General features: G+C 52.0%; 9 protein-coding genes across 9 annotated transcripts; 3 read left to right on the top strand and 6 right to left on the bottom strand.

Annotated features, from left to right (window-relative positions):
• Positions 1-224: 224 nt before the first annotated feature.
• On the top strand, positions 225-2,836 carry CDV56_106538 (PDPK1 family serine/threonine-protein kinase; the record flags this gene model as incomplete). Its single annotated transcript, XM_026760157.1, has 2 exons — positions 225-2,435; positions 2,492-2,836. 2 exons carry the CDS (start codon positions 225-227, stop codon positions 2,834-2,836), a joined length of 2,556 nt encoding a protein of 851 aa, XP_026616973.1.
• A 1,217-nt stretch (positions 2,837-4,053) lies between these two features.
• Positions 4,054-6,070, bottom strand: CDV56_106332 (Zn(II)2Cys6 transcription factor; the record flags this gene model as incomplete). Its single annotated transcript, XM_026759951.1, has 3 exons — positions 4,054-4,900; positions 4,964-5,498; positions 5,578-6,070. 3 exons carry the CDS (start codon positions 6,068-6,070, stop codon positions 4,054-4,056), a joined length of 1,875 nt encoding a protein of 624 aa, XP_026616972.1.
• Positions 6,071-7,176: 1,106 nt separating this feature from the next.
• CDV56_106142 (BTB/POZ domain-containing protein) lies at positions 7,177-8,899 on the top strand (the record flags this gene model as incomplete). Its single annotated transcript, XM_026759761.1, has 2 exons — positions 7,177-7,662; positions 7,721-8,899. The coding sequence occupies 2 exons, from the start codon at positions 7,177-7,179 to the stop codon at positions 8,897-8,899; spliced, it is 1,665 nt and encodes a 554-aa protein (XP_026616971.1).
• A 513-nt stretch (positions 8,900-9,412) lies between these two features.
• Positions 9,413-10,954, bottom strand: CDV56_106012 (putative serine--tRNA ligase DIA4; the record flags this gene model as incomplete). Its single annotated transcript, XM_026759631.1, has 1 exon — positions 9,413-10,954. One exon carries the CDS (start codon positions 10,952-10,954, stop codon positions 9,413-9,415), a length of 1,542 nt encoding a protein of 513 aa, XP_026616970.1.
• A 346-nt stretch (positions 10,955-11,300) lies between these two features.
• On the bottom strand, positions 11,301-12,225 carry CDV56_105928 (cytochrome b561 domain-containing protein; the record flags this gene model as incomplete). The annotated part of the gene is made up of 4 exons (XM_026759547.1): positions 11,301-11,795; positions 11,854-11,916; positions 12,002-12,036; positions 12,093-12,225. 4 exons carry the CDS (start codon positions 12,223-12,225, stop codon positions 11,301-11,303), a joined length of 726 nt encoding a protein of 241 aa, XP_026616969.1.
• A 469-nt stretch (positions 12,226-12,694) lies between these two features.
• CDV56_105851 (uncharacterized protein) lies at positions 12,695-13,159 on the bottom strand (the record flags this gene model as incomplete). The annotated part of the gene is made up of 1 exon (XM_026759470.1): positions 12,695-13,159. One exon carries the CDS (start codon positions 13,157-13,159, stop codon positions 12,695-12,697), a length of 465 nt encoding a protein of 154 aa, XP_026616968.1.
• A 436-nt stretch (positions 13,160-13,595) lies between these two features.
• Positions 13,596-14,835, bottom strand: CDV56_105738 (putative acyl-CoA:6-aminopenicillanic-acid-acyltransferase; the record flags this gene model as incomplete). Its single annotated transcript, XM_026759357.1, has 3 exons — positions 13,596-14,231; positions 14,292-14,696; positions 14,779-14,835. The coding sequence occupies 3 exons, from the start codon at positions 14,833-14,835 to the stop codon at positions 13,596-13,598; spliced, it is 1,098 nt and encodes a 365-aa protein (XP_026616967.1).
• A 732-nt stretch (positions 14,836-15,567) lies between these two features.
• On the top strand, positions 15,568-15,990 carry CDV56_105656 (uncharacterized protein; the record flags this gene model as incomplete). Its single annotated transcript, XM_026759275.1, has 1 exon — positions 15,568-15,990. One exon carries the CDS (start codon positions 15,568-15,570, stop codon positions 15,988-15,990), a length of 423 nt encoding a protein of 140 aa, XP_026616966.1.
• A 411-nt stretch (positions 15,991-16,401) lies between these two features.
• On the bottom strand, positions 16,402-20,794 carry CDV56_105278 (uncharacterized protein; the record flags this gene model as incomplete). The annotated part of the gene is made up of 3 exons (XM_026758897.1): positions 16,402-16,535; positions 16,584-17,944; positions 18,705-20,794. The coding sequence occupies 3 exons, from the start codon at positions 20,792-20,794 to the stop codon at positions 16,402-16,404; spliced, it is 3,585 nt and encodes a 1,194-aa protein (XP_026616965.1).
• Positions 20,795-21,543: the final 749 nt, after the last annotated feature.

Genomic DNA, 21,543 nt, shown 5'->3' with positions numbered 1-21,543 from the left:
CTCTCGACATCCTACCCATATTGCATCCATCACAACCCCTTCTCCCTCCTTGAGCCCGCTACGGTGGTGTCCGTGGCTTCTCACCAACTCCAGCTTAAATCGCTCTCTTCTTTGTTACCTCCGCCTAGGTCGAAAGCTTTCCCCTTCGAGTCCCGGTTCGCATTACCTCGATATCTTCATTGCAACCTGGGTCCGTAACGGGCCATCCGCCATCCGTGCCCATCATGGACGGGGATTTGAGTCTCTCCCAGTCCTTGGGGGGCTTACGGATTGCAAATCCAGATGATTCCTCTTTACATTCATCCGAGGATACATCGACTCCAACTCCGGGCCCTGGTACCTTAATCACGGCGGCAGAATCAGCTCCAGCTCCAGCTCCAGATCTAGAGCGCGAGTCGACGATCTCCGAACAATCACGGCGACCGGCATCGATACAAACCTCGAACGAGCACCACCAGGAGTCTTCTATCCCCTCATTCCCTGAAACCTACTCCAAAACCTCCGACGACCGTAATCCTGTCCTTCTCCCTCCTTCCGATCTATCTCAGCACCAAACTCCACAATACGTCCCCTATACGCCGCAACAACAGCAGCAGCAGCAGCAGCAGCAGCAACATCCTCCTCAGAACTCCTCCTCGCGCCCTCTATCCGCTTTCTATCCGAACGGTTCCTCCTCGACATTAGCCCGTGAAAGCTCCTATCGAATTCGTACGGATTCTGCTGCCTCCTCCGCCTCGGAAAGTCTAGCACGTGCAGAGTCCCGGGGTGGTTCTGCTGCCTATCAGGCTGGAGTTCCAGTGCGCGATAACAGTCACAGTGACCGCTCTTACCGGTCTGCGCAGCTTCCCCCGGGGAATGGGCCAATGGTGATGCGTCAGTCCTCACGGGCTCACGCACGCGGTGGAGGAGCCTCACAACTGTCTGGGTCCCCTTACGGCATGGAAAATGGACCGCCAACGAGCAGTGAAGACTGGCAAGAGCGTGGTGCAGCCGTGTCCGTGAGGCAAGAGATTGACGCCAATGGCAAGCCGGTTGCGCGGTATATCAAAAAGGGGGTCCGCGATTTCTCTTTTGGACAGACATTGGGAGAGGGTTCATACAGTACTGTCGTATTGGCGACGGATCGTCAGACGTTGAAGGAATATGCGATCAAGATTCTCGACAAACGTCACATCATTAAGGAGAAGAAGGTGAAATATGTCAACATCGAGAAGGATACCCTGAATCGGCTCACAGAACACCCCGGCATTGTCCGACTCTACTACACCTTTCAGGACGAGCGCTCGTTGTATTTCGTGCTGGATCTCTGCAAGGGGGGCGAATTGCTAGGAGTGTTGAAGCGGATGACTACCTTTGATGAAGAGTGCACAAGGTTTTACGGTGCTCAGATTCTCGACACGATCGACTACATGCACAAACGCGGCGTTATTCATCGCGACTTGAAACCAGAAAACGTCCTCCTGGACAGCCAGATGTACATCAAAATTACTGACTTTGGCACGGCAAAAATCCTCAATAACCAAAGGAACCCCGATCAGAACTCAAGTGGAATGCCGTCACTCGACTCCTCTGAGATCCCGGAAGATGAGCGGGCAAGCTCGTTCGTCGGTACGGCAGAGTACGTCAGTCCAGAGCTTTTGACGGACAAGAATGCCTGCAAAGCTAGTGATCTGTGGGCGTTTGGCTGCATCATCTATCAACTCCTGGCCGGCCGCCCTCCATTCAAGGCTGCGAACGAGTACCTGACTTTTCAAAAAATCGTCGCACTTGAGTACGAGTTTCCTGTGGGCTTCCCTGCGGTTGCTAGAGATCTCGTCGAGCGCCTTTTGGTCCTTGACCCAGCTAGGCGTCTTCCCATTGAACATATTAAAAACCATGAGTTTTTCCAAGGCGTGAACTGGGGCTCAGATTTATGGACTCGAAAAGCACCCCGTCTCAAGGCGTACGTGCCTCCACCTCGCGAGCCCATCAAGCTCAATGGAGGTGGCGACAATGACAGCTTCCCCCCCGTTATCTCCACAGCACCTTCGAACGCTCCCAGTGCCAACGCCCGAGTAGTGCCGAGACTGGTAACGGAACTACCTCCTCCGAGTCAACTCGATATCGAGTGGTCCCCCGTCCTGACCAAGTCCAACGAAAGAATACTCAAATTAGGAAATTGGATGGTCTTTAGCTCTCCCGCCGGCCATAGTCCTGTCTCGAAGAATGGGGGCGGTGAAATCGAAGTGCCGAAGAAGTTTTCGCGGTTCTTTGGTGGGAGTACGACAAAGAAGCGGCAGCGTCTGGTCATGGTCACTTCCTCAGGGCGGATCATCATGGCTGCAGCAGGAGGGGACGAAAAGAAGGCCAAGATGGAGCTTTCTCTACTCGCGCCAGGGACGTCATATCGTAGTGCGACAGATTCGAAAGGGTTTTCATGTTGGGTTGTGGATACGGTATGCTCATCGGTACTTCCCTTCAAGCTTTCTCTTGCTAAATTCCATGCGTACAGCGCGACAAACATCTCGTCTTCGAAGACCCCAAGCCGTCATCGAGTACGATGGGCGCGACTGCGTTGTCTGTCCAAGAATGGGTGGATACGCTAGACCGTGCGAAAGAAATGGCTCTCGCTCAACAGAGCAACGGGTCGTACTCTGATGAAGCATTCAGAGATTTGTCTTCTGGATTATCCAGCCACGCTAACACACTGGATCGAAGCTCTGAGCTTCAATCCGAGAGCGGCCCGTCTGGGCGCGCAACCTTGGTCAAACATCAGCCTAATGACTCTGATTCAGTCAAAGGGCGGAAAAGATTTAGCAGACGCCATTCTAAGAACGGCCTGGCGGCGGTTTTCTGAGCTGCTCTGCCGATCATTGGCGGTCACATCGATCAATTCATCCTCGAATGGTGTACTTCCGCTCATTGCGTTTCCTCCCTGGTGTCGGTCTCATTAATTATCGAGCCGGTTACCTACCCATTCGCCCCCAAAACCTCCGTCGCCTCCTTTCCCTCGACCCGACCTCTATGACGACGGCGATCTTTGCGCCCTCCGAGCTGGTGTCGCTAGACGCTACACATGTTCTTCTTGCTTGGCCTGTCTCGTTTGACTTGTGGATATCCAAGATTCATACATGACCTTCTCCGGCCATATATTCTCCTTTGATCTTTCCGTCGCTTCTCCTTTGTTCGCACCTGTAAGAATTCCCTTTGTCTGGTTGAAAGATCTACTTTGATATTGCATTTTGCAATGATGAGCGTGTTTTTCGAATCGAGATTGCTGCATCTAGATGGGCAGGCGTATGCATCTGTCGCTCGTCGTACTGTTTGATGTTTTGTTCTCCTTCTCTCTTCTCATCTATCTCCTTTTCTCTTGACTTCTCTTCTCCACCGTACCTACTTTTCTCCGCCGACCTCCCGAGCTATATACGGGAAGAGGACTCTGAAGCCTGGGCGTGCTTCTGCCTAATCGTGGAACAGAATAAGTCCGTGCAAGTGGACGACTTCTCTGACCGTTGGTTCATACCTTTGCACTTTTGCTGCCTCGGGTTTTTTTCTGTCTTTATACCATTCGGTTTGTTACACTGAGCGGGCTTTTTGGGTTCTCGAGAGCTTTCTTGTTTTTCATCTCTTCTCCCCATCTTCTATGCAAACCCGCCCTCCTTTATTCAAACGGTGATATCTCTCCTTTCCTCATTTCCTTCCAATCTTGTTTCTTCTCCCCCATACACATTGCTGTTCCTGTTACATAGCTTTTGTCAATGCGATCATATAGTCGAACATGATGTTCGGCCTCTTTTGTCTGAATAGTTGCTCTGCCCCTTTGATCTGTTACAGGGGGTTCCTCTCACAGTTGCTACTGCAGGGTGTTGGAAAATAAAACAATTGTATCTTATCTGATTCAAAGAGTGAAACGATAGACACTCGAAAGACAAATATCACTAGGTCCGCAAATCACTTACAACCCTCTCAGATTAAGATCTTTATATACTAGGCAGTTCACATAATATGCAAATATGTACTCATGAGCATGATGACCGGGGCGCTACTTAGTCAAGCAAGCAAGGAGAAAAAGTATTATATAAACAGCCAATCGATTCTTGAATCGTCGAGTTCCTGTATCCAGTCAAAATCATCATCGTCATAGTCAGTCGTCAAAGGCGAGCGGGGCGACTCGTCGAAGAGCTCGTCCTGTTCTGCACGTCGCCTGTTCCGCTCCTGGCGCCGTTGATCGCGTTTGCGCCACATCAGGGTGAGCACCCACGCGGCGTTGCGGACGTTGACGCTCGTGATGTCGTAGTAAAGAGCGCGGAGTTTCTCGAGGAGGAAGGGGCGGTGCGCGGGATCGCGGCATTCCGCGCCCGCGATGAACGTGGGCCAGATAAGGCACTTGAAGTGTGGATCGGCGATGGGGATGAGGGCGATCTGGTGGATGAGGATGGTGGTCACTGCGCCGTGATCTGGGGGAAGGCTGAACGAGGTGGTGGTCATTGAATTACGTCCCGACCGTGGGCGGGAGAGAACGCGGCTGGCGTAAAGATAGACGGCGGCCTTGTAGATGGTGGCGAGGGCGATGCGCATCGATAGATCCTCGAGGTAGAGACAAGACTGCATTGATTCGGCCCACGCAACTGGGTCAAATGCTTGGATGTGTTCGAGGAGGGCCTGTGGAGATTGGAGCGGGTTGGAGTCGTCGGGCAGGAAGACCGAGGAAAATGACATGGTGTATTGCGTAATAGGATCCTTGTCAGGCGCCACGAAGTGTCCAGCCTCGACGAAAAAGATGACTTCGAGCAGGTAGGCTGGGCAACCGACCCAGGAGGTCTCTTCTAGACGCTTTAGGACCGCTGGGCCCATAGTGGAGGAATAGAAGGGCTGAGTGAGAGAGCCGGGGCGCGCGAGGGTGGATCCCATTAGCTGAATTCTGGCAGCTCTTGATCAGCTCATATCTAAGCAGATGGGTTGACGAGGAAGCAGGAACACTTACAAGAGACAACCGTCAATGGCAAAGGTGTCCAGCCAGTCCATCATGCCCTGCGCCTGATTCGGAGACTTTGACTGTTCCCGGCTCTTGAGCAATTTCTTCGCCCCCTCCAAGTGACACTTCCAAGCACCGTCTCCTGATTCGATGGCGTCCATGAGAGCGAGAACCATGATTGCTGCCAAGGTCCGGTTATCGTTACGCATGATCGGATCACAAATGTCAAGCGAAAGCTGACGAAGAGCACGTTGTTTGAAGCCAAGGAAGTGCTCGTAGTACTTAGAAGATGGACGCCTGGCCATCGAGCTGATCACAGCTCGCTCCACCTCTTCCGGAGAGAGCGCCGTGCCACCATCTCCCGCAGCGTCTGAGGACCAGGGCAATGAGAACTCATGGTTTGTCAAGATTGCGCGATGTAGTGCCCCTACGGCAGCGAGAGCATGGGCGAGGACAGGAGAATCACCAACCAAGAAGGTCAAATCACGGTACGGATTGCGGACGTCGGAATACAATGCAAGATAGCTCACTAGATTCTGGTTGACTAAAAAGTGAGGTAAACTGTTAGACGAGTCCACATTCTGATATTGAAGGCAGAAAAAACAAGAGGATGAATGACGTACAGTGAAGGATGTAGAACCTTGACAGTGGGCTGAGGTCTTTCAACACAGGGTCCACCAGCCCCAGAGGCGATGGGATATAGATAGCGGCAGGAGTAGTACATTGTGTGGAGACCAAGTCGCCAGCGGTGCTTATTACAGCCTCACTGATAGGCTCAACATCCGATGCACTTGGCGTTTCATCCGCCCTACATGTCGCAAGTCTGTCCGATTCAATTGGAGCATGAGCTTCCGTGGTGGGCGGTGGCATCACACCGTCGGCGAGCGTGGTATTCGCATCATGGGAATCACTCTTTTGAGCTGTTGTATCACCCATGACATCGTCAAAGCTGCGTCCCATCATCTTCCCTCGACTAGCAACACCACCCTTGACCCAAACTAGAGGTTTACGATATCCCAGGCACTCCTTCCCCGCATCCCGACATTTTCGACAAGTGGGGAGGCCATTGTCGCAGATAATGCGGCGGCGACGGCAGGTGTAACAACCTTTGTTCATGACTTGAGAGATGTCATACGCTGGCGGCTGGCAACGCTAGCTTATGCTGTGCTGAACGGACTGCTATCCTGTACAACCGAGATGAGAATATCCGAGCATGACACTCGCCATCATTGAGCGGGGCGTCAGGAAAAGTCGAAGGTCGTGTACACTTTCTCAAGCCACCAGAGCATCTCTTGAGGTGGATGAGATTGTCAATTCATGAAAGACTGAATGCTCGGCAGGATATTTGCTTTGAATGATGAATGATCCGGCGCCTGGATGGAGACATGGAAGAAAAAGTTCGAGAACAACCTATGACTATTATTATTTCCGTATCGACGATCAAATTATCGATAACTAGTTAACTAGTTAGTTAGTTAATGGGCTATCGGATGAGTCATCATTCATGACTAACTAGTTATGCTGAAGCGGGTTAGATCAAAACATTGGCCTTGTTTCATACGCCTTAATACATAAATTACGGTATCAGATATAAGGTACCTTAGAAGAGGTACCTATGTACGGAGTAGGTCCACAACAATATCCATTGTATCGCCATCAACCTTATGATATAAGAGGAAATTACTTACGTTCAAGCTTGAAGGCAGTTTATTTGGCAGACTTGTGTAGAATAAGAAATGTAATTTACCTTATTGCCTCAGGTTGCGGATATTCTGTCGATATGTGAACGCTTGACTGCTTACGGAGGACTGCTTCCGTCTCTTGTTTCAGCTTCTCTAAAGTTTGCTAATTATTATTGTCTCTTTGTCCTGGACCTTCATCCTCGCATCGTCTATCTAGATGGATACTCTCTAGTCTCATCTTAGCCTCCCCGCGGAACTCACTCGGTTTATCCATTCCACGAGGGCGCAACATATCGCAGCGGGGAATGAATCCACTAAAAAATCACAACAAACGCGGTTAACTTTCTTTAGCACGATCTTATCAAGCAGTCAATTCCTTTGTTTCCCTGTTTTGCGTCAGATCGCTACACTCCTGTTATTAATGAACACTACACGCCGCTCTCTCTGGTGTCTGTCACCAAGTGGTCTCCCAAGCGCTTGAAAGCTGAGCTCGAATCGGAGGCCATGATCACCAAGCCTTTTTCCACTTCCGCAGCTGAAATGGTCTCTCAAGCCCAAGTTCTTGATCGCTCTGTGCCGATGCAAAGCGCCCCCTCTTCTGTGTCGCGTCATTCACATAGCGGTCGCCGCCATCGCTCGAGTCGTTCTCATCATGGTGGTCCTTCTCATCAACCACAGAATGATTTTCCGATCTTCACCCACACCGGTGATGTTGAGATCGTGATACGCGCCAGTGGACAGGAACGGCGCTATCTTCTGCATCGATTGATATTGGCGCAATGCTCCGGGTTCTTCGAGGCCAGCACAAGCGAGGAATGGTCGCGACAGGGCACAGCGAGGCTTCAGCACAGCGATACGGGGATCTCGTCCCGGATCAGCGAGGATAATTCGTCGCTATCCAACGGATCAACCCTTGCGCAATCAGAGAGCGGAGCGTGCGCAGTTCACCCAGAAAAGAGGAGATGGAGATACGAGCTGGACTGGGAAAATAAGGCGGAAGACGAAGAGCCTATACTGGTCCAAAAGGTCAGTCTGAACAAAACCGATACCAAGTCCAACACCTAACGACGATATGAGAATACAGCAGCCAACGTTCTCCAACGTCATAGGGAGCGATGCCGTCTACTTTCCACCGTCGATGACCAAACCTTCGAGCGCACAAACTGGCTTCATCCGATCAATGGCAAATCTAGCAGGGATGCAATCCGTGGTCAACCTGCCTCATACGGCAAATACAGCAACCGTGGAGATGGATCCGATCATCCGTGACTATGACAATCTGTTTCGCCTGTTCTACAACCACCCTCCTCTCCTCAATAGTGTCAACATCGCGACTGCTTATGCCGAGTGCCGATCTCTGCTTGCGCTTGCCGACATGTATGATGCCTTGGCGGTTACTGGACCTCGAGTAGACCATCATCTCCTCGGATTTGGATCTCGACTCTTCAAGCAGATTGCGAAATACCCTCCGAGCTACCTCAAGTTGGGGTACCTCGCGCGCAGCCGGGTCATCTTCTCCGAGGCACTGATCCACGTTGTGGGCCAGTGGCCCGCGGGACTACCTCACCTTCGCAACAGCTCTTACTCACCCCTCCCGAACTCGGTACTCGACATCATCGAGGACAAAGTCGAAGATCTCGAAGACCTCAGGGCGCGCGTCGACTCGAAGCTTCTGCGCTTGACACTCACCACCTCGCGCGGCGAGCGCGTCACCCCCACAAACGCATACCTCGACTGGCTCGCCGTCTCCCTGTTCCGCCAGTGGCTCGTGGACAACACCACCCCGCCGCCGGCCCCTATCCTCAAAAACCCCTCGACGAATCGTCTCCTCACCACCAACGCAAACATCAGCACCAGCGCCAGCGCCAGCAACAATACCAGCCGCCGTTCGCAAAGCAGCCATCGCACCCAGGAAACCATCTCGCGGGCCTCTCCACCCTCGCCCCCTCTCACCCCAGCACAGGTATACCGACTCATAGGCTCCCCCTCGACGCAGGCCTACCTCGCGCATGACGAACTCAAAAAATTCCTCAAAGTCCACCCCACCCCGTCCGCAGACTCGCTCTACACCCGGGACGTCCTCAAACGCTTCGAGCGCAAAATGGACGAAATCAAGCGGCTGGCCCGGGAAATCGTCAAGCCGCTCCTGAGGAATTTCCTCGAGTTAGACCTGAAGGGTACCGAGCCGGGCGACTCGGCGTTCGTCGCGTTGCCGTATCTCACCTGCACGAAAGTCGAGGACGAAGATATTCCCTGGGACTGAGGAGTGACGTTAATGACTAATGATGCTTATACACGCCTTTTCCTTCTGATCTGATTTGATTTGAATGAATAACGACACAGACACTTATGTATGCGAAAATGGCGGAGTTCTTTTTTTGTTATTTTTTTTTTTTGTTTTTGTTTTTCGTCATGTCGATATGATCACGATACCCCCTGCTATATTACGCTATCTGATTCTAGTTCCTCCCCCTTCGTTGTTTTGACCTGGATTCAAGGCCAATTGCTTTTATTTCCGTCGGTTATGATGTCCAGACGTGGTGTGATGAAGGTGTGATATTCGTTCGCTCGTTCGCTTCGTTAGGTTGTAATACATTCGAGGTATTATAATTAGCCTGCTCTTCTTCTGTGCAGATCATCCATATCCATTTCTAGTAAACAAACAAAACGCAGCGAGCTTTATATTTACGAGCGCCGGATCAGCGTGTTGAGAATATTGTACAGCATGATACAGCGGAGGTGGGAGGAAATCCATACAAAGAACGCCTGATGGAACCTAAGACTTCTCTCCAATAACCTCCAACCCCCCCATCCACTTCCGCAGCACCTCCGGAATTACAACAACCCTCCGTTTCTCATCCCATCCATTCTCCAAGATAGCGGCCAGCACGCGCGGAACGGCCATCGCGGTCCCATTGACAGTATGCGGGAAGCGAGATTCCTTCGCTGAGCCCCCGCGCACACGCGTACCCAGCCGTCGACTCTGGTAATCCGTGCAGATCGAGGCGGAGGTGACTTCTCCCCAGCCGGACTCGAAAGCAGGCGAGGAGCTGCCGGCCGCGAGGGCGCGCAGCCGGGACGGGAAGAGGGCTTCGATGTCGCGTTTGCGGCTGGCGCTGGCGCCGAGGTCTGTGGTGGGCATTTCCAGGACGCGGCAGGGGAGGTTCAGGGAGGTGAGGATTTCGGTTTGGATGTCCAGGAGCTCGGCGAAGAGGTCGTCGGATGAGGTTGTTGCGGGGAGGGTATCGGCCCAGCCGAAGAGTTCGACCTTGGTGAATTCGTGCACGCGGTACAAGCCCTTGGTGTCGACGCCGCGGGAGCCTGCCTCGGCGCGGTAGCAGCGGCTGGCGCCGACGAGTTTGAGGGGGAGGATTGAGGCGTCGAGGTCGCGGCCGGCGTACATGGCTGCCAGAGGGATCTCGGCTGTGCCGGTCAGGGAGCGCTGGGGCTTACTCTTGTCCTTGTCGCTCTGCTCGATGGCCCAGATCTGCTGCTCGTTGTGCTGGTCGCGGGGCTGGAAGCCGCACGCTTCAGCGATGTAGGAGTAGACGATCGACGGCGGTGAAACGACTTTCCAGCCGCGGTTGCGGGCCACGCTGAGGGCGTACTGAACCAGCGCTTGTTCCAGCAGCGCTCCTTCGTTTATCAGGAAGTACCAGCCCCAGCCTGTGGTGGTCGCAGAGCTTGTAAAATCGATTAGGTCGAGCGCGGTCCCGATAGCGACGTGCGACCGAGACGGGTCTGGACGGCTGACCCATTCTGGAGGAGACTGGGGGTCGAAATTGATGTATGTGACGAGCTTTGCGTCGTCTCCGACGGGGGTCTCGGGAGAGGAAAGGTTCGGCAGGGATAGGGCGAGCCGTTGGATTTCTTCGGTGCAGGTCGTTCTCCGGGTATTCATAGCATGCGATTCATCCTTCAATCGTTGTGCCTCTGACCGAAGAGCTGCCAATTCTTCCTCAATGGCACTGGATGCGCCATCCTGTCGAGCGGATCCTGCAAGTTTCGCTATGGTCTTTTCCAGTTGCTTGATGCGGGACCGCGGCGTTTTGAGATCTTGATCAAGACGCCTTGCTTCTTCCGACAGTTCTTGGATTTTGTAGGGATAATCAGCGTGCGCCGGGTAATTTCGATCCACGCTGTTTTTCGAGTAGAGCTCCGCGTACTGACGGATATGTTTGATGTCGGGGGTGGGTTTCGGAGCCGTTGCGGGGCGCAGCAATTCCGAGTGTCGAGCAGACGCAGTGAAGTTGCGTCGGCCGAGCCTGCTCGTCAATCTGCAATTGAGGCAGATGTACGGAGATTTGATCGACGCCATGGCAGGTCGAGGGACGTGGAGGTTATAAGTGCGCGGGAAATATGGGCCGATGGAGGAAAAGATAAGAGCTGAGCTCTCGCCGCCTTTCCTAACTTGGTAATCTGTATTCTAGCACTTTTCTGCTCTATAACAAACGTTTCCAGTATATATATGGTATGCATCATGTATTGTGCTCTGTATTTCCATATATACATATTATGTAGGTCCAGTGCTAAAATCTATCCTGTGCACGATCCCTCCCATTGATATTCAGGCCGGCAATGGCTGCAGGCATCGAACGAACCACGTCCTGTTTCCTATGTGTATTCATTCGGACTTCCTAGCAATTATCTGAATGGAAATCGCTCTAGAAGCCCAGTTTGTGCTTCTTAATTCTGGCACCGACTCCTGCGACAATTAACACCGCCGCGACAAGAACACCCCAAAGCGGAATATGCAGGACAGACACATTATACGTCGTCTGCGTCGCCGCTGCCACAGTCGCTAGTTCCAGGACAAGCACCGAGTATCCAAAGTGGCGGTGGTACTTGTACAGCCTCTTACCCGCATCGGCGCTGCCAAGGATCGTGACAGGGAAGAAATACTGAACAAGTCCCAGCAGGGCTTGAAGGGCGATGCAGATGTAGGTGCTTAGTCCCAGGATACCATGCGGAGATGTCAGCCGCGGATGATCGCCCTTGTTGATCTCGATGATGATGAATGCGGTGATAAAAGCAGCCAGGCTGATAGCTTGGAGGGAATAGTGGATTCGAGTGCCCAGGAGCTTCTGCTGCGGTGTCGCGGTTGGCTGTAGGATGAGAGCGGCTTGTACTTGGAGAAGCAGAGCGGAGGAGTTGAGCAGCTATAGAAATTAGCATCTCTCAGTATCATCTATGACTCCATGACATGGGTTAACGTACCGGATGAGCAGAAAAGAAGATCAAGGGATGGGACAAGATGCCAGCCCAGATGAGGGCCGTAAGCTAGGGAACCGCGTCAATCGCAGTAACTGTCAAAGGACGGCCATGCTAGCTTTGAATAAACAGTCTGCTGAAAGGGATGTCTTACAATCAATATGCCGCCCTGAGCAACAGCGGCGGTTCCTGCAGCAGATGGATTAGTATCAAGCCAGATAGAACTTCACTCAGCAGCAGCAGACCTTTGATCAAATTGCGATAAATAGGATCGCTGTCTCTTTGCGTTACTGCACCGGGTCCACCCAACAAAGGCTCATCTTCTCTGGCCTCAATGGTCTGAGGATGTTCCTGAGGAATTCCTGTGGCAGAGGCCATGATGTCACCACAGAGGTCGATTATCGTCTTCCAGATGGTCTTCGAGGTACGAAGATATTTGTAATTGAAGAAAGATAAGAGGTTCAACTAATAAGGTAGGCTGGGATAGTCAATGACGAAAGCAAGGGCGCCGATTGCCAATCCATGTGGGGTGTTTGGAGAAGAGCAACTACGGACGAAATTGAAGGCGAATCTCTGATGGATCATAAGACCAGTCTTTTACACTCCACTACGTACGCCAGCCGATCCTATAGAACAAGACATCGAAGATCGATGATTGTATATCAGATTCGAAGCAGACTCCATATTGTACTACCAAAGGAAATCACAAGCGACCCAGAATTGAACCATGAAAACAAAAACCGAAGCCAAAATCAACAATTTCATCATCCTCAATCTGCTGCGTAGTTAGCAAATCACAAACCCAACCTCACACGTGGAAATCCGGAAAAGATGTCCTAGAAAGTGTTTAACAAACGAGGTCAGCATCGGTCTCAGCATCCTCGCAATCACAATCACCGTGAACTTGGGACTCGCAACCATACCAATGTTCGTTGGCAAGTCGGCACGACTCATGGTCGCACTCATGGTTGCAGAATCTCTCGCGAAGATGATCATTCAGCTCGTCCTCGCCATCGTCGCTGCCATTCGTGTCAGTGTCGCTGTCGTTGGCGTATCCGCCTGGGGTCGGGGGGCACGAGAATCCGTCAGTCTGCAGCTGGGGACTAGTAAACGTCTCGAGGATCGGGGATAGACCGGCCTGGGGATCCTGGGCTTCCTCCTGCTCCAAGGCTGCAAGCTGCTCTTTGATATCATCCATGGCCTTGGTGATGATATCTGCCTCTTCGGGGTGCGCGTTCAGCAGGTCTGTCTGTTCCTGGAGAGCGGCGAGGAGGGCGTCGCGCGTGTTGGATGGGTCTTGGTAGGTGGACATATTGAGGTTCTGAGATAGGGACGGAGTTGAATTGTATCGAGGAGAGGTTATTCGAAGAAGATTGGATATCGCTGATGAGAATCAGGATGATGATGATGAAGCCATTGCGAGTGCAAGTCAAGGCCATTATATAGACCGACGAGGACAAAGATCTCGTCTTCATCTAGGACAGTTAGCATTTGTCTCATTCGAGGCGTCGTTGATAGCAGTTCGAGGCAGAGTGTCTCAAGGATCTGTGCACAATGGAACAGTTGAGAATGCCATTGTTGTCTAACACAATGCTTTGTCCACTTCTGTATGTCTTACAACGTTCAGACCTATCTTGGAAGAAACACCTCAAGATTGAAGACATCATCGAGTGAGTCGAAATGAGAATTGAATCTAGCCAGAAACATTGAGAAGACATCAATGATGCTGAAACCGCAATCCAACACTCTTATGCCCAAGGCATCCGTATCACGGCACTCTCCTCCCCAGAACCTGGTCGACCAACGACAAGCTCCGCGCTGAGATTGTCTTTCTCCAGATTCATAATGATATTGAAAATGGTCTTAGACCGCACCGCAGGGCCCCGGCTAGTATCCTCCGAGCAGCAGATAGCCTGTGGCGCATTGAACGTATCCGAAAAGATCTTGTCTCGGAGGAGACTCGGTGTGATCTGAGACCCGGAGATTCCACCCCTGATCAGCTCACCGAGGAGTTGGCGGACTCGACCCAGCCGAATTGGAGAGCCGGAGAGCCATGGGGGCTCATACACGTTCCGATTCTCGATGAAGTGGTTGGTGTGAGTGACAGTTCCCAAGTCATCTTCTTTGAGATGCACATCTCCCAAAGGCGAGAGTTCAAGACCCAGTGCGGTCGTGCTGTCTGCAACCAGGATGTGCACACTGCAAGCTATACCTCCCAGCCCGGACACTCTTTCGACTGCCGTCTGGGCAGATGAGCTCTCGAGACAGAGGCGGAGCGCCACATGGATCGGGATCTTTGAGCTGATGCACGGTCGTGCTCGAATGGCATTGAGGCAAACGCCTACACAGGCGCTGTTGAACCCGATTTTCCCAACAATACCAGCCTGTTTCAATATTAGTATTAGTTATATCGACAAAATTCAAACTGCTGAGGGCAGACCAACCTCGGTAACCATGTAGACTTTTGGTTTGCCGGGCTGCTCGATTGACACGATAGCGATATTCTTCCCCGCAGCGGCAGCCCAGTCCCAGTTCTGAGCCAGGACTCGTCCATCGTCATGTTTCTTCCAGGATAGACTTGTGCAGCCATCGGAGAAACTGCCCATGGCGATTTCACTGCGACAATTCAGCGCCACGATGTCGAGAAGATCCAGCCCCGCTCCCTCTGCTATACCCTGCATCTCTGCGTAGATGTCGGACACTTTCTTCTCTAGTGATTCACGGAACTCCTCGGCGAGATCTCTGACATCGTCCCAGGACATTTTGGATGTCTCCTGGAACATGTTCTCGTAGACCTTGATCTGGTCCCGGATCTGCTGTGATAGGAGTCGGCCATGTTCAAGTCCGATCTATTGGTCAACAAAGTCAGCTCATACTGCGCAGAAGCAAACAAGGCAGATGTAACGAAAACAGTTGTCGGGAAAGATTTACTTCTCTTGGAGTACCTTTCAGCTCCAACCTGGGCGGCTCTTTAGTCTGAAGTTGCATTGTGAGGAACGGCACGTAGGTGACTGTACGAGTATACACGAGAGCTTCAAAGCCTGGTATCTGCAGTCTCAGGAGGAGAAGGATGGAAACTCCAAGATTTGTAAGAATTCGGGGTAGATTTTCCCCTCATTCGATCGGCCGTTGTTTTCCGAGACCATGGTCGATATGCGCCGAATGCTGATCGGGTTGTGTTCGGGGATTGCTGGTCGTGCTGTTGCGTGGAGGTATACTTACCTGATAGATAGTCTACGAGGTTCATCATTCTTCTTTTAACTTGCAAACAGTCTTGACATCTGGTCGACTGATTCTCTAACCTGAGTTTCTGAGTATTCTGCCATCTTATGTCATATTAGGCCAAGATATTCCAGTATACTCCAAAACAGGCGAGATATGGCCCCCCATCACTGTCATTCACCGTCATCGCACACAACCACAAACACCATCATGCCCTGTTCAAGCCCTACAACATTCACTGCCTCAGGTTTGTTGATATCTCGTGTGCACCTCGCGTCTATCTCGCGTATCTCGCGTCCATATATCATCCCTCCAAGTCCCTCCCTCCTACTTTCTCTTACAGCCATCTCCATACAGACCTCAATAATCAACACCATGCCTGCTGAAACTCTGTAACACTTTCTTTATCAAGCTCCATCTCCTCCTCAGCCTGCCCCTTGCTATCCTCCAGACCGCATCATTCTTTCAATCCAACCTCATAAATCGAACATCCTCAAAATGGCCAACTCAGAGCAGGAACGTCAGAAGATACTGGCCAATCTCTCGCACATCTTCTGGTCCAATACCGACGTCTCCACCGGCATCACCCACAAGCCCTATGGCGTGGACTGGATCAATCTCGAAAGAAACATGTACCGCCTCTGCGTCCTTCAAGGCAAGGTCCGCGACGGCGACAAGGTCCCCGAGGATCCATGGGAGATGTTCCTGCGCGAGTTTGCGCCTCTCACGAAACGCCCCGCAGGACACCGGCAGCCCCCAACCGCGTACTTCCCCAGCTCGATCCTGCGGTCTTCGGCGGGGAATGCGAATGCTAGCGCGGGTCAGGATGGCCAGCAGCGTGTGCGTTTCGAGGTGCCCTTGCTGCGTCGCTCGGATGAGAATCGGCGTAACTCGGGTCCTATCCCGCGTTACTTGAACTGAGGGCAGGCTGAGGCTCCATTTTGTCATCCCTGGAGGACTTGTGAGCTTGTGAGTTTTTTTTTCTCCTTCTTTGGGATGGTGGGCGGAAGCTGAGACTGTTAGCAAGCGTTCTGTCAAATTGCCATCAACTTCGATCTGCTGGCATTGTCTTTCGGTGTAGCGGGCGTTTTGCTGGCTGGCTGGCTGGCTCTGGTACGAGGTTATGACTGAACAAATCTCGGCGTTGTGCGTTTTGAATGGCATAATCGTGGCAATGTTGGTTCTGTACAATAATCGCTTGCTTCGTGAGATGTAAATGCATCCATTCTATGACTGTATGTAACCTGAGTCCTGTCTTCAAACATTTGTCATACATCATTCAACTCTATTCGGTGATCAAGGGTTTATTCCTCCATCGGCCCATGGAAACATCTAAGAATCCTTGATCAAATGGTTGAACAGCTTGTCAAGGTAATAAGCAGATTGCTTGGGGTGCCGAGTCTTCTCCGGTGAATCAAAGTCGATAAAGGTGCACCCGAAACGATCGGTATAGCCCGCAGCCCATTCTGTGCCATCATCAGCAATGCAATTTCACACCAGACAAAAAAACCTACCCCAGTTATCGGTGAATGTCCAGGCAAAGTAGGAGCGGATATCAACCCCGTCCTCCTTGACCGCACGAGCTAGTGCCCATCCTACGTATCCCTCGAAGAATTTGATGCGGAACTGATCGTTGAGAACATCTGGTGTAGGCGCTGTCTCGCCCTTGGCTGTCGTCCCGTTCTCCGTCACGTAGATGGGCATCTGGTACCGTGACCAGATCCAATTTAGAAGCTTTCGGAAGCCCCAGGGGGCAGCCCGCAGCCACTCCGTGTCGCTCTCTTCGCCTCGAGGGACACCTTGTTTGTTGAAATCATGGATCTCCACATTCCCCTTGTGGTCATTGATGTCCGCAGGTGTGGTCTTGTGCTTGACGAAGAACGATGTGTACGTGTTCATGCCGTAGAACTCGGAACTCCCGAGCACCAGCTTCGACTCCTCCGGCGTGAATTTGGGCAGGCGGTCACCCAGCTGCGCCCTCATAGAGGCAGGATAGTCACCCGTCTTGTAGAGCGGGTCCGCGAACCAGGCAATCTCGAACTCGCGCGCGCGCTCGGCGGCTTCCTGATCCAGCGGCTCTGCTTCATCCCATGGCTCGGACCAGTTCCCGTGAAGCGTGATGCCGATCGTTCCCTGCTGATGGGCCTGAAACTCCTGCCTGTAGAGACGGGACACGTGTCCGTGGGCGACCAGCTCCGTGTGCGCAACGATGAATGGCTCGGTGGACGAGTCGCCCTCCTCATTGCGGTCCCGGAAAGACGAGCGACCTGGTGCGTGGACACCCGCCGCATATCCTGCCAGAGTATAGACACCAGGCTCATTGAATGTGATCCAATGCTTGACGCGATCGCCGAGTCTCTCAAAACAAACACGAGCGTAATTGACAAAGTCCGGTACGAACTTTTCCTGGTTCAGCATGCCGCCGTAGCGATCCTCCAGGGCTTGCGGTGTGTCCCAGTGGAAGAGCGTGACAAACGGCGTGATGCCATTACGGAGGAGCTCGTCAACGAGATTCGAATAGTATTCAATCCCTTTCTCGTTGACGGGGTCATCGCACCCTCCAAGAGGAATGATTCGAGACCAAGAGAAAGAAAAGCGGTATGCATTGACCCCATAGGACTTCATGAGCGCCACATCTTCCTTGTACAGGTCGTACGAGCGCACCGCATCGTCAGCAGTGCTTCCGTCCTTCACCTTACCAGGCGTGTGCGCAAAGGTATCCCAGATTGATTGGCCTTTACCGTCTTTGTTCCAAGCCCCTTCCACCTGGGCCGCCGCGGTGGCGTAACCATGAAAGAAGTCGCTCCTCAAGACCCCTTTGAGATCTTGAACGGATTGCAGGTCCATGTCTCGTCGCTCCAGTTCTTTTGGCGTTCTGGTTCTGAACAGTCGAAAGCCAAGCAGAGACTCGCGCAGGAGTCAGAAGGAACTCGTAAATGAAAGGCTTAATTCAGCGATGATTGAAATACCAGATATTGTCCATGGTTCTCGTGACAAAATTGCCAGGTTTATTCGATCAAGCTGGCTTGCTGTCATCAATATGTCCGGCTAAATTGAAACATTCAGCTCGGTCAATGGTCCGATCTACTCCACCATTCTGTCTCTTGACTCTTCATTGCTGGATAATTCCATCTGGACATGGACCAAGTGGGGTAATCCAAAGAGGGGTAACATAATGTGATGCATCATACATCGGATGACTCCTTGAAAATTTACTAGATAGTCGAAGGGAGGACGATGCGCTTGATTCTCCGACAGGATCTAAACAACGCCACTCTGTCTAAAGGGCGATAGAAGGATTGGGAGGGGATGAATCATGGTCCTTGGCGCTCTATCCCACCTGGAAAGCCATCCTGGGAGTGCCTGTGAAAGGGTGAGCAGGATGTGCCGGACGTTAGTGTATAGTGTTCTGATTGTATGTCGTTACTACGATCGTAAAGAGACAGCGGAGCTTCTTGACAGCTATATGGCCACACGCACAGTGTCGAAGTCAAGGCCGAACCCTATGAAATCCTCTCCCCTGGATCTCGATCCGAGGTCCATTGTTAGGAAAGCAAAGGACTGTTGCACAGCCGAACTCCGAGTAGACAGTCACAGCATCCTTTATCTGACCGTTTTCCCAGCTGAAAGCTAACTTAAACCCTCCACGAGCGCAGACGCCCCGAAGAGACCCTGAACCCCAGGCTCTCGGGCAGGCGGGAAGGAGCCTAATGATTCCCTCCTCATGGGATTGAAGGAGCATCTCGAGGATACCTGCACCAGCGCCAAAGTTACCGTCGATCTGGAACGGTGGGTGCGTGTCCAATAAGTTGGGCAGCGTTGACTGCGCCAGTAAGAGATCAAGGTGCTTCGCACACTCCTCAGGTGCCAGTAATCGTGCATGCAGATTGATTAACCATGCTCGACTCCAGCCCGTATGACCGCCTCCATGGGCCTGGCGTCTGTGCAGCACGACCGAGCAGGCCTCGGCTAATTTGGGCGTTGTTTCCGGGCTAATGGTATCTCCTGGATGCAAGGCCCACAGGTGAGAAACATGCCGATGGCCGGGCTCTACTTCTGCATGGTCGGAAGCCCATTCTTGTAGTTGCCCGAAAGACCCGATGCGCAGGGGTGGAAGTCGACGCAGGGCGTCTAATGCTGCCGGTGCAAGCTCAGCGTCTATCTCTAACTCTTCGACACTTTTCAGGTAAGCGCTCAGGACAGCATTCACAATCTGAATATCAATGGTGGAGCCTTCGCACAGAACACCACGCTCTCCATTTTTATCATAGAATGTGTTTTCGGGCGACAGTGACGGATTCGTGACCAGATACTCTCCAGAGGCGTCTTCAATCAAGAAATCAAGTAGAAATTGCACACATCCTTGTAAGATCGGAAACATTCTCTGGAGGAATTCCTTGTCACGGGTGAAACGGAAATGATCCCAGATATGGACACAGAGCCAAGCACCTCCTAGCGGCCAGAGGGTTGCCGGCATCCACATGTCGACGGGAGAAGTATCAGCCCAAATATCGGTGCAGTGATGGGCGACCCAGCCACGGCAGCCATACATCTTCTGTGCTGTCTCCTCTCCTGATTTCGCAACGCGCTCTAGTAGAGAGAATAGCGGCATTTCACAATCGGAGAGATTGCAGACGTTGGCCGGCCAGTAGTTCATTTGCAGATTAATGTTTATCGTGTATTTACAGCCCCACGCTGGATGGAAGGATGGATTCCATATACCCTGTAGCGTCGCTGGTAAGGCTTTGTCCTCATTCCGACTGCACGATATCATAAGGTAGCGACAATAATTATGGTAGAGTGCTATTAGACCAGGGTCATGCGAATTCTTGATTCTCTTGCCAGTTGGCAAGTCGCAGTTGTTGGGACTTAAATGCAATTCCATGCGACCATAGAGTGATCGGTAGTCGTTCACATGTCGCTCCCAAATCTCCTCAGCAGAGTGCAGCAAAGCTCTTTCCAAATCAGAAGAAGCTCCCTTGTCTATGTCGTCGCAACGGTAAGTGGTTTGCGCCGAGATTAGCACCAGCGCGTCATGAGCGTTGACCAGCAGTTTGTTTCCGACCTGAGTGACAGAATCTTCATCATCCGCTGTGCGAACTTTGACCATGCAACAAGCTCTGTTGCTCTTGTGTCCACCCGGGGTGATATGCAAGGTAATTGTCCGGTCTTGTGCCGTGACATCGTCAAGATATTCATTTGTTTCATATTCCAGCTCACTCATTCGACTGAGCCGCAAGGCAAACTCCACTTTCTGAGATGCCTGGACTCGAATGGCAATCACACCGTCTGGGTTGCTGGCGATGACTTCCCGTTGAAGCTTTACGCCTTTGTGCTCATATTCCACACGACTGGTAGCACGCTCAACATCCAACGACCGTCGATAGTTCCGAAGATATTCAGGGGCATGACCAAAATCCAAAAAGAGGGTCCCCAAAGGCTCGTAATGCCGTTGACTAATGGGATGAGAGAAGAAAGCCAGACGAACCAGCTTCTCCGCCTCTGCATGGTTTCCCTCTCGGATCAGAGACCTGAGACGTGGGAGATACTCAAATGCATCACGAGGAACACGATCTTGGGGACCTCCATACCAAACCGAGTCCTCATTGAGCTGTAGTATCTCTGTATCGGTTCGTCCATAGACCATGGCGCCTAGGCGCCCATTGCCCACCGGCAATGCTTCTTCCCAGTTGGCAGCAGGCTGCTGGTACCATAGTTCCGACATTATCGCGTGCGATCACCGAATCAAAATGCCAGTCGTCTTCTTTGATGAACAAGTGTCGACCCTGATCATGGTCGTGGATTTATCCTAGTGACCCATGTCGGTTGAGTCGGGCCGCCAACCGCGCCCGTTTGGTGGAAAGATCAGATAACCATGGCTAGAACACCGGGACACGAAGCTATCAACGCTAAAGAGTTTCGTGAAAATGCGGAGATTGTCCGGGGAGAAGGAAAATGAATAAGAAGGCATTATCCTAACCCGAACAGGCGCGAATCCGAGAGGGGAACGGTCAGCGTCAACGAAGCAGGATTCAATGAAGCCCCTGAGCCCAACAGAGGATGAAAAAGGACCGAGTCATGTGCCTGCACCATCCGACCAAGTCCCCACGTCTTGTTATCGACAATCGAATTATCGAACGATTTTGCTCTTGCTATCTTCTATACACGATTTGAGCATCTGCATTTCAAATACCTGCTCTGAGAAGATATACACTGTACTCAAAGACTTGATATGGTGGCCCATGAATCGTGAACGGCCATGGCTTGCTCCCACCGTCCAACACCCTTGTTCTACCCCAGGTTAGAATTCCCCCAGATCATGACAGCCCAAGTTCTCGGTTATAGCTAATCTGAGCCAATAATGCCTTGTTAGCTTCGCGGAGAACAGCACTAGTTATCTAGACTTGTCATCCCCCTGCTAGAGATGCGACCAGACTCGCCTTGCGTTGTCCATTAGCCATCCATCGAAGCAAG

The sequence above is a fragment of the Aspergillus thermomutatus genome, assembly GCF_002237265.1.
Source record: "Aspergillus thermomutatus strain HMR AF 39 chromosome Unknown NODE_31, whole genome shotgun sequence".
NCBI classification, from domain to species: domain Eukaryota; kingdom Fungi; phylum Ascomycota; class Eurotiomycetes; order Eurotiales; family Aspergillaceae; genus Aspergillus; species Aspergillus thermomutatus.
This window is presented reverse-complemented; position numbering and strand designations above follow the sequence as displayed.